This window comes from Cherax quadricarinatus, chromosome 11 (assembly GCF_038502225.1).
Source record: "Cherax quadricarinatus isolate ZL_2023a chromosome 11, ASM3850222v1, whole genome shotgun sequence".
In the NCBI taxonomy this organism is placed as follows: Eukaryota; Metazoa; Arthropoda; class Malacostraca; order Decapoda; family Parastacidae; genus Cherax; species Cherax quadricarinatus.
The window spans coordinates 53712247-53724583 of NC_091302.1; the positions used below are offsets into that span (position 1 = coordinate 53712247).

Here is a 12337-nt window from a genome sequence, read left to right on the forward strand (position 1 = left end):
GTTGTCTGGCATTTATTGCATATTTTATATGTGCTCTGATAATAATACCTGTGGACCTGCGTGGTAGCCGGGCGGAGGGATAACATTACGTTTTCTTTGGTCAGGCACCAGAGAAAACATGTATGAATCTGCATTTGGCCCAGCCACTCCCCCACTCTGCTTTTGTTTACAATTTTCGGCGTGAATTATTCATTACTTCTCCCTTCATTTATGATGGCATCTCAAGATAGTTGTTAGAAACAATTAAATTCAGTGAACAAGGTATATCAATGCTAATAATATGGCTCTGGGCCAGTGTAGGTAGCCGGTAGTGTAGCCCAGGCAGGCTACACCTACCGGCTACCTACACTGACTTCCTCCAAATAAATACTACTCACTTCTTTTCCTACATTAAGACTACACATTTTAAGGTAAATAATGAGTGTACTGTATGTGTATTTTAACTCTCTGAGCTGTTTTAAATATCGTATATTAAGTTTGAGATGGGGAGCCAGGGCTACCTACACCTGACTTCCTACAAATACGTACTACTCACCTCTTGCCCTACATTAAGATTACAAATACTTTAAGATAAGTAATAAATGTACTGTGTATGTATTTTACTTTTTTGTGTTTTTAATGCCTAGTTCTATTACTAACTTAATATAATTTAGTGTAAACTTGTTGTCTGGCATTTATATGCATTTATAAATGGTAAAAATGGCATTCTGCTTTCTGGTGATAGCCTGGAACCATATAAGTGGGGCCCTACTGTACACTATATGGTTAAGTATAGCTATGCTTATGAACACACAAGAAAACTGGTACGTTTTGTTACTTCTGCTTACACAGTGATCCAAATTTTCTCCTATTTTCTAAATAGTTCTTGTACTTATCTACTTCCTTTCATCTCCATTGGGAAATGGAAAAGGGTCTTTCCTCCATTTGCCATGCATGTTGTGAAAGGTGACTAAAAGGCCCGGAGCAATGGGCTAGTAACCCCTTCTCTTGTATAAATTACGTACTAAACAAAAAATAAGAAAAATTTTATAAAGCTGGGGTGTTTGAATGTATGTGAATATAGTACAAATGATAAGAAAGGGATGATTGCCAGTGTTATGAATGAAAAGAAGCAGATGTCCTTGCTCTAAGCGAAACAAGGCTGAAGGGGGTAGGGGAGTTTCAGTGGGGAGAAATAAATGGGATTAGGTCAAGAATATTTGAGAGAGTTAGAGCTAAGGAATGGGTAGCAATAATGTTGAAGGATCAGTTACGGAAGGAGAAGAGGGAATATAAATGCATAAATTCAAGAATTATGTTGATTAAAATAAGGGTCAGATATGAAAAGTGGGTTATAATAAGTGTTTATGCACCTGAGGGAAGAGAGAAATGTAGAGGAGAGAGAGAGAGAGAGAGAGAGATTTTGGGAGATGTTATGCAAGTGTTGGGGAAATTTTGAACCAAGTGAGAGAGTAATTGTGGTGGGGGACATGAATGCTAAAGTGGGTGAAACAGTTGTAGAGGGTGTGGTAGGCAAGTTTGGGTGCCAGGTGTAGAGGGTGTGGTAGGTAAGTTTTGGTGCCAGGTGTAGAGGGTGTTGTAGGTAAGTTTGGGGTGCCAACTGTAAATGATAATGGGGAACCTTTGAATGAACTTTTTATAGAAAGGGGTTTGGTAATAGATAATACATAATTATTATTATCAGTATTATTATTCTTTCTTTCTTTCAGCAAACCGGCCGTATCCCACTGAAGCGGGGTGGCCCAAAAAGAAAAACCAAAGTTTCTCTTTTGAAATTTAGTAATTTATACAGGAGAAAGGGCTGCTAGCACTTTGCTCTGGCATTTTAGTTGCCCCTTATGACATGCATGGCTTATGGAGGAAGAATTCTGTTCCACTTCCCTGTGGAGTAAATGATAAAGATAGTTAATATATTTTCATCCATAAAAGTTCTTTTGTTAGCTTTCCTAAAACAAGGATTGTATTTTGCAGGTTTTAAGTTATTTCAGTTGAATAAATATAATTTGAAAGCATAAACTGTTCATGAAGTAGATCAAATGTAATGAATTTATAGTCTTACATTGTGCAGATGATAAAATTGTGTACATGTATATTATTTTTTTCAGACTCTGCTGAGTAAAATACGTGAACTTCTCTGGACAATGAGCACTAGCGAATTGGCAGCACTGGAGAAAGCTTTGTGTTCTATTGATGAACCTGATCCATCCTCACAGATTTCTAATGATGACAGCTTACCACCAAATGCATATGGGCAGGCATCCTTTACTTCTGATTTTGTTCAAAAATTTTATGCTAGCTATCCATCATGCAAATATCTCACTCCAGAATTAAGTTCTTTATACCAACCTGGAAAGAAGCCTGAGCGCTATGAACGAAAGCGCGAGCGAACTTCTGGCAAAAGTAGAGGATCACGCTCCAGAGCAAGGCAAGAACGTCAGAGTGAAAAATTTCTTGCTCGTCTAAATGCCACTGTAGAAGAGAGGCCAAGAGCACGCCGCAGGTCTCGCCGTAGCCACTCTCACCGTCATCACCAGAATCCTCCACCTCCACCTCCTCCAGATAGTGATAGTGGGGATGAACATCATCTTTCCCAGCACCATCAGCCAAGAACTTCTTCTCGCTCTGACCATCAGGAACATCAACACCATCAACCAGTCCCTCCTCCACCACCACCACCATATGACCATCATCATCAGCAGCTGCAGCAACAGCAGCATCACCACCACCAGCACCCAGGGCACCAGTCAGAGCAACGCTATCAATACCAACGACACCATGTTCACCGTTCTAGACGATCTAAACACCAGCCTGTTGATAGAATCAAAACTATTGCCTGTTCTTGTGGTACTGTTAATGAATATGACCGTGGCTATTGTGATGATTCACAGCAGGTACCCAGTCAGTCTGACACTCCTCATTTTGATGCTACTCAGGCACAGTATGAACTAACACCAGTTCAGTCTCCAATTGTTCATCCCCATTGTAGCACTGCCTCAACACATTGTGATAGTTTGTGTGATAGTGTTCATGTAAATATTCAGGCTAACAGTAGATTTGGGGAGGCAAGCCCTTCATGTGTTAATGATTGTGTTAGTAATATAGAAGCAGCAGACCATGACATAATCTCTCTCTGTTTTTTGTCTGAAAGTCAAGAGTTTGAGAACAGGGATTCTGAGGCCATAGCAAATGCCACAGCACAACTGTGCATTCATGATAACTCAAAATGCACTAGGGATTCTAATGAAATATGTGGGACTACTCGGCCATGTTCTTGTCATAACCAAAGCTTTACTTTGGACTGCACTTCCTGTGCAGATGTTACGAACAATGTCACTTCTTGTGGATGTGTACAAAAATTGGCAGAAATGAAGAAAAGAGACAGTAGTGTATCTAAGGAAGTGCATGAGATGAACAAAAGAAAAGAACTAGATAATGCATCAAGCACTCATCAGACTGACCAAGGAAACTTGCAGATACAGGTGCAGATATCAAATTCAGCTGCTGTAGATTCAGTTAGTCCTGAGAGTCAGAGTGGACGTTGTTCAAGTGGCTCAACATCACCCTATAATTCTGGTGCAGAAGATGATGAGGAAGTCGCCCTGGCTCTTCAGGCAGCAGAAGTTGCTGCTACTTGGAGAGCTCGTGCAAGGTAAATAACGTTTTGTCCATTTCCATTATTTATATAATTTAAACAACTTAAGTGTGTAATTCTTATGACTGATAGTGTGAATGATGTTGATCGTGTTAATTTTTTTTTCCGTCACCCTACCTCGAAGGGACATGGCAAGTATGTTAAAAAAAATGTTCATAATTTTCTAGGGTAATAGTTGAAAGGGGGGGCAGGGGTAAAGGTTTTGTGTGTAAGTGGCTTGGACATACAGCAGGCACGTGAGCATGTTAGATAGGAGTGAGTGGAGAGATATGGTTTTTGGGACTTGATGAGCTGTTGGAGTGTAAATAAGGAAATATTTTGTGAAGGGATTCAGGTGTTATGAATGGTTTTGAAAACCGACAAGTCGGTTCAACTTGTCGGTTTTCAAAACCATTCATAACATCTGTCAGACACTGCAACATCATGGAATCTTAGTACAAAGACTTCAACGCTTGCCCAACCTTTGGATGACGACCTACTTACACTAGTGGCAGGTCCCACTGTGATCCCACCTCCTCCTGCTTTGACTCATCTGACTGCAGTATATAAGCCACCTTTCTGGCCCTTTGCTGCACTTCCTACAAGAGTGATGGACCGAACACATGGATTCCAGATTAAGGGACTGATTACCTCAAACTTCTCCTCTCCTTACCCATTTCTACTTTGTATTGGACTGATGAAGCCACTGTGTGGCGAAACGTTTCTTCAATAAAGATTACCATGCGTTGCATAAGTGTCTCAATTCTTCAAGGGATTCAGGTAACTGGTTAGCCAGAATTGAGACTTGGAGGTGGGAAGTACAATGCCTGCACTCTAAATGAGGGATTTGAGATATTTGCTATTTAGTAACATCTAAACTGTCATATCTGTGCACCTCTGATAGTGTGAATGATGGTGGAAGTGTTTTTTTTTTTTTTATATAAGTGCAGGCATTGTACCTCCCACCTCGAGAGAGAGAGAGAGAGAATGAGAACGAACGAACGAACGCACGAACGAATGAACTCGCCTAATTGTGCTTGCTGGGGTCAACTCATAGCTCCTGGCCTTGCCTCTTCACTGGTCAATACTAGGTCCACTCTCCCTGCTCTATGAGCTTTATCATACCTCTTCTTAAAGCTATGTGTGGATGCTACCTCTACTACATTACTCCAGACTGTGTACGTGTGCATGTGTGTGCACCTACTCATGCCCACCCACTCATGCCCACCCACTCATGCCCACCCACTCATGCCCACCCACTCATGCCCACCTATTCATGCCCACCCACTCCCACCCTTTCACACCCACCCACTCACACCCTCTCACACTCACAACTGAGTGAGTGTACACACACACACACACACACACACACACACGTAAGGGACACTACAAGAGAGAGAGGAGAGGATGAACCAGCAAGGCTGGACTTAGTATTCACCTTGAGTAGTGCAGATATCGAGGACATCACATATGAAAGACCCCTTGGGGCCAGTGACCATGTGGTTTTAAGCTTCGAATACACAGTAGAGCTACAAGTGGAGGGAGAAGCAGGAAGGCCAGGACGAATGAAGCCAAACTACAAGAAAGGGGACTACACAGGAATGAGGAACTACCTGAACGGGGTTCAGTGGGACAGAGAACTGGCAGGGAAGCCAGTTAATGAGATGATGGAATATGTAGCAACAAAATGCAAGGAGGCTGAGGAGAGGTTTGTACCCAAGGGTAACAGGATTAATGAAAAAGCCAGGATGAGCCCATGGTTTACCCAAAGGTGCAGGGAGGCAAAAACCAAGTGTGCTAGGGAATGGAAGAAATATAGAAGGCAAAGGACCCAGGAGAATAAGGAGAACAGTCGTAGAGCCAGAAACAAATATGCACAGATATGAAGGGAGGCCCAAAGACAATATGAAAATGACATAGCAGCGAAAACCAAATCTGACCCGAAACTGTTGTACAGCCACATCAGGAGGAAAACAACAGTCAAGGACCAGGTAATCAGGCTAAGGAAGGAAGGAGGAGAGACAACAAGAAATGACCGTGAAGTATGTGAAGAACTCAACAAGAGATTCAAAGAAGTGTTCACAGAGGAGACAGAAGGGACTCCAGAAAGACGGAGAGGTGGGGCACACCACCAAGTGCTGGACACAGTGCACACAACCGAGGAAGAAGTGAAGAGGCTTCTGAGTGAGCTAGATACCTCAAAGGCAATGGGGCCAGATAACATCTCCCCATGGGTATTGAGAGAGGGAGCAGAGGCGCTATGTGTACCCCTAACAACAATATTCAATAGATCTATCGAAACAGGGAGATTGCCTGAGGCATGGAAGACAGCAAATGTAGTCCCAATCTTTAAAAAAGGAGACAGACATGAAGCATTAAACTACAGACCAGTGTCACTGACATGTATAGTATGCAAAATCATGGAGAAGATTATCAGGAGAAGAGTGGTGGAACACCTAGAAAGGAATGATCTCATCAACAGCAGCCAACATGGTTTCAGGGACGGGAAATCCTGTGTCACAAACCTACTGGAGTTCTATGACATGGTGACAGCAGTAAGACAAGAGAGAGAGAGGGGTGGGTGGATTGCATTTTCTTGGACTGCAAGAAGGCGTTTGACACAGTTCCACACAAGAGATTGGTGCAAAAACTGGAGGACCAAGCAGGGATAACAGGGAAGGCACTACAGTGGATCAGGGAATACTTGTCAGGAAGACAGCAGCGAGTCATGGTACGTGGCGAGGTGTCAGAGTGGGCACCTGTGACCAGCGGGGTCCCGCAGGGGTCAGTCCTAGGACCAGTGCTGTTTCTGGTATTTGTGAACGACATGACGGAAGGAATAGACTCTGAGGTGTCCCTGTTTGCAGATGACGTGAAGTTGATGAGAAGAATTCACTCGATCGAAGACCAGGCAGAACTACAAAGGGATCTGGACAGGCTGCAGACCTGGTCCAGCAATTGGCTCCTGGAGTTCAATCCCACCAAGTGCAAAGTCATGAAGATTGGGGAAGGGCAAAGAAGGCCGCAGACGGAGTACAGTCTAGGGGGTCAGAGACTACAAACCTCACTCAAGGAAAAAGATCTTGGGGTGAGTATAACACCAGGCACATCTCCTGAAGCGCACATCAACCAAATAACTGCTGCAGCATATGGGCGCCTAGCAAACCTCAGAACAGCATTCCGACATCTTAATAAGGAATCATTCAGGACCCTGTACACCGTGTACGTTAGGCCCATATTGGAGTATGCGGCACCAGTTTGGAACCCACACCTAGCCAAGCACGTGAAGAAACTAGAGAAAGTGCAAAGGTTTGCAACAAGACTAGTCCCAGAGCTAAGAGGTATGTCCTATGAGGAGAGGTTAAGGGAAATCAACCTGACGACACTGGAGGACAGGAGAGATAGGGGGGACATGATAACGACATACAAAATACTGAGAGGAATTGACAAGGTGGACAAAGACAGGATGTTCCAGAGATTGGACACAGTAACAAGGGGACACAGTTGGAAGCTGAAGACACAGATGAATCACAGAGATGTTAGGAAGTATTTCTTCAGCCACAGAGTAGTCAGTAAGTGGAATAGTTTGGGAAGCGATGTAGTGGAGGCAGGATCCATACATAGCTTTAAGCAGAGGTATGATAAAGCTCACGGCTCAGGGAGAGTGACCTAGTAGCGATCAGTGAAGAGGCGGGGCCAGGAGCTCGGACTCGACCCCCGCAACCTCAACTAGGTGAGTACAACTAGGTGAGTACACACACACACACACACACACACACACACACACACACACACACACACACACACACACACACACACACACACACACACACACACACACACACACACATCCACACGCACGCACGCACGCGCGCACACACACACACACACACACACACACACACACACACACACACACACACACACACACACACACACACACACACACACACACACACACACACACACAAGACCTAGTAGCACTCAGTGAAGAGGCAGGGCCAGGAGCTGAGTCTTGACCCCTGCAACCACAGTTAGGTGAGTACACACACACTGGAGGTGGGAAGTACACCTACCATCAGACTTATGACCTGCTTGACATACGTCCACTCGACTTACGACCGTGCATCTGGCAGCTGGGCTGGGCCATCTGATGCACACTGCTGTACAATATTTGACTATACTCGCGGTGGCAGTGCTCCGTGCAGGCAGCATCAGTTTGAGTAACCCTGCCCAATCAGCAGCATCATACTGCATTAACTGTACTAACTGGACAGTAAATTTCACCATGGCCCCTAAGATGAAGTCTAAATCTTGCACTGGAGATTATCGCAAGATAGGCTCTTACTCTTGAACTCTGTTTGTTTTCACTGGTGCACATGAACCTGTCTGTATCTGTCTGCCTGTATAGCTGTATCTGTGTGTCTGTTTATCTGTCTTTCTGTCTGCCTGTGTGTCTCTGTCTGCCTACCTGTGTGTCTGTCTTTATGTCTACCTGTGTGTGTGTCTTTGTCTCCCTGTGTGTCTGTCTTTCTGTCTCCCTGTGTGTCTGTCTTTCTGTCTCCCTGTGTGTCTGTCTTTTTGTCTACCGGTGTGTCTGTCTTTCTGTCTGCTTGTCTGTCTCAGAGCCACTCATTAAGAGTGTAATTGGTCTTGAAGATGCCATATTAATAATGATAATAACACAATTTTAATCACTGAGGCACATTAAATGTGTATAAAACGTTAATATAGACATATTGCTTAATCCATCTATGATTTTTTTTTTCAAAATTATATAATAAACATGCTACATAACATATAAACATATAAATTAACAAATATGAGATGTTTTTCTGGTCAGCTTGACAGAGTGAACAAAAACCATTTGTGTCTGGGCTGGTAACAACAACAACAACTTTTGTTTACATAGCTCCTGAACCTTCTACACTCTCATTCTCTCTCTTGTTTATTCGTTTAATCTTGTTTACTCACCTCTCACTCTACATTAAGACTACAGATATTTTAAGGTAAGTAATGAGTGGACACGATTATTATATTATAGTTTAATAATAATATTATTAATATATTAATATAGAGGGAGGTGAAAGTGTATAAACTAAGGGAGGAGGAAGTTCGGGCGAGATATAAGCGACTATTGGCAGAAAGGTGGGCTGGTGCAAAGATGAGTGGTGGGGGGGTTGAAGAGGGTTGGAATAGTTTTAAAAATGCAGTATTAGAATGTGGGGCAGAAGTTTGTGGTTATAGGAGGGTGGGGGCAGGAGGAAAGAGGAGTGATTGGTGGAATGATGTAGTAAAGGGTGTGATAAAAGAGAAAAAGGTAGCTTACGAGAGGTTTTTACAAAGCAGAAGTGTTATAAGAAGAGCAGAGTATATGGAGTGTAAAAGAAAGGTGAAGAGAGTGGTGAGAGAGTGCAAAAGGAGAGCAGATGAAAGAGTGGGAGAGGCACTGTCAAGAAATTTTAATGAAAATAAGAAAAAATTTTGGAGTGAGTTAAACAAGTTAAGAAAGCCTAGGGAAAGTATGGATTTGTCAGTTAAAAACAGAGTAGGGGAGTTAGTAGATGGGGAGAGGGAGGTATTAGGTAGATGGCGAGAATATTTTGAGGAACTTTTAAATGTTGAGGAAGAAAGGGAGGCGGTAATTTCATGCACTGGCCAGGGAGGTATACCATCTTTTAGGAGTGAAGAAGAGCAGAATGTAAGTGTGGTGGAGGTACGTGAGGCATTACGTAGAATTAAAGGGGGTAAAGCAGCTGGAACTGATGGGATCATGACAGAAATGTTAAAAGCAGGGGGGGATATAGTGTTGGAGTGGTTGGTACTTTTGTTTAATAAATGTATGAAAGAGGGGAAGGTACCTAGGGATTGGCGGAGAGCATGTATAGTTCCTTTATATAAAGGGAAAGGGGACAAAAGAGATTGTAAAAATTATAGAGGAATAAGTTTACTGAGTATACCAGGAAAAGTATACGGTAGAGTTATAATTGAAAGAATTAGAGGTAAGACAGAATGTAGAATTGCGGATGAGCAAGGAGGCTTCAGAGTGGGTAGGGGATGTGTAGATCAAGTGTTTACATTGAAGCATATATGTGAACAGTATTTAGATAAAGGTAGGGAAGTTTTTATTGCATTTATGGATTTAGAAAAGGCATATGATAGAGTGGATAGAGGAGCAATGTGGCAGATGTTGCAAGTTTATGGAATAGGTGGTAAGTTACTAAATGCTGTAAAGAGCTTTTATGAGGATAGTGAGGCTCAGGTTAGGGTGTGTAGAAGAGAGGGAGACTACTTCCCGGTAAAAGTAGGTCTTAGACAGGGATGTGTAATGTCACCATGGTTGTTTAATATATTTATAGATGGGGTTGTAAAAGAAGTAAATGCTAGGGTGTTCGGGAGAGGGGTGGGATTAAATTATGGGGAATCAAATTCAAAATGGGAATTGACACAGTTACTTTTTGCTGATGATACTGTGCTTATGGGAGATTCTAAAGAAAAATTGCAAAGGTTAGTGGATGAGTTTGAGAATGTGTGTAAAGGTAGAAAGTTGAAAGTGAACATAGAAAAGAGTAAGGTGATGAGGGTATCAAATGATTTAGATAAAGAAAAATTGGATATCAAATTGGGGAGGAGGAGTATGGAAGAAGTGAATGTTTTCAGATACTTGGGAGTTGACGTGTCGGCAGATGGATTTATGAAGGATGAGGTTAATCATAGAATTGATGAGGGAAAAAAGGTGAGTGGTGCGTTGAGGTATATGTGGAGTCAAAGCACGTTATCTATGGAGGCAAAGAAGGGAATGTATGAAAGTATAGTAGTACCAACACACTTATATGGATGTGAAGCTTGGGTGGTAAATGCAGCAGCGAGGAGACGGTTGGAGGCAGTGGAGATGTCCTGTCTAAGGGCAATGTGTAATGTAAATATTATGCAGAAAATTCGGAGTGTGGAAATTAGGAGAAGGTGTGGAGTTAATAAAAGCATTAGTCAGAGTGCAGAAGAGGGGTTGTTGAGGTGGTTGGGTCATTTAGAGAGAATGGATCAAAGTAGAATGACATGGAAAGCATATAAATCTATAGGGGAAGGAAAGAGGGGTAGGGGTCGTCCTCGAAAGGGTTGGAAAGAGGGGGTAAAGGAGGTTTTGTGGGCGAGGGGCTTGGACTTCCAGCAAGCGTGCATGAGCGTGTTAGATAGGAGTGAATGGAGACGAATGATACTTGGGACCTGACGATCTGTTGGAGTGTGAGCAGGGTAATATTTAGTGAAGGGATTCAGGGAAACCGGTTATTTTCTTATAGTCGGACTTGAGTCCTGGAAATGGGAAGTATGTACAATGCCTGCACTTTAAAGGAGGGGTTTGGGATATTGGCAGTTTGGAGGGATATGTTGTGTATCTTTATACGTATATGCTTCTAAACTGTTGTATTCTGAGCACCTCTGCAAAAACAGTGATAATGTGTGAGTGTGGTGAAAGTGTTGAATGATGATGAAAGTATTTTCTTTTTGGGGATTTTCTTTCTTTTTTGGGTCACCCTGCCTCGGTGGGAGACGACCAACTTGTTGAAAAAAAAAAAATATTAATTTAGGGCACTGGAGCACAGATCCACTGTATAGCACTTTGTCTGGATTTTTTGGGTTATCCTAGGTAATTTATACTATGTATGATAACTTTACTTATGTTTACCTGTGAGAGAGAGAGAGAGTGAGACAGAGAGATGCAGATAGAGAGAGAGCCACATTCAGTCAGCCAACCACCCACCCACACACCCACACACCCAGCCTGCCGGATATGTATTACACGTGTTCCGGAGTTGTTTCTCTTTACTTAGGGTATAGGTTATACTACATTCTGGCAGGATGACACTACCAGTGGTATTCTCCTATTCCACTGTGTCGACAACACATAAAGATAACAGTAACATGTGATACTGTATGCGATGTAAAATTTACAATACAGTTCAAAACCATGTATACATATTATACAGTACCGAAATAATTAAAATATATCAATAAAAGCAAATTATGGTAAAAAGAATGAAATAATGATTGTACATTACATTACAGTACTATGTAGGTAGTTTATATAGGAAAGGTTTGACATTATCCCCTACCCAGTATGTCGGCAATTTTCAAAGGTTCGACTTACGTCCATTTTGACTTACGACCGGTTGGTCGGAACCAAGCTTGGTCTTAAGTCGGATGGTACGTGTACAATGCCTGTGTGTGTGGGGGAAGGGGTGTGTGCACACACACACATTTATTTATTTATGAACACACCAGCCATATCCCACCGAGATAGGGTGACCTATTTTAGAAAAACGAAAGTTTTTCTTTCTAAGTTTAGTAATATTTTTTATTTTATTTTATAAATAAAGATGTGGCACTTGTGAATGTAAACAAAAAAGATATCAATAAAGGGCAAATTGGTGGTAATATGTTCCAGATTTTCTGATGCACAAGATTTGATCCATCGTCTATTTGTGTGTATCTCGGGTGTTGCTGATCAGCTTCAAACAAACTATGCTAGTGACTTGCGGAAAATACTTAAATGTGTGTTTCTGATGAATCAAAGCCCTCCAGAGGAACCACCCAAGAGCCAAGGCAGTGAGGAGCCTCAGTGGTCTTCATCATCTCCAATACACACCTATGAAGATAATGAAATTCTTGAGAACTCCATTGGTATCAATGGTTTGTTGATTAATATAT

General features: G+C 42.3%; 1 protein-coding gene across 4 annotated transcripts in view; it reads left to right on the forward strand.

The window, feature by feature from the left end:
- The window catches only part of LOC128687577 (lateral signaling target protein 2 homolog), a 98771-nt gene that overhangs the window by 43798 nt on the left and 42636 nt on the right, over window positions 1–12337 (forward strand). For 3 of the 4 annotated variants that reach the window (XM_053775089.2, XM_053775087.2, XM_053775090.2), the window contains 2 exons: window positions 2106–3649; window positions 12075–12319. In XM_053775089.2, coding sequence (XP_053631064.2) covers window positions 2106–3649; window positions 12075–12319 — 1789 coding nt within the window. The remainder of the gene's footprint in view (window positions 1–2105; window positions 3650–12074; window positions 12320–12337) is intronic. The other variant, XM_053775088.2, reaches the window with a different exon arrangement.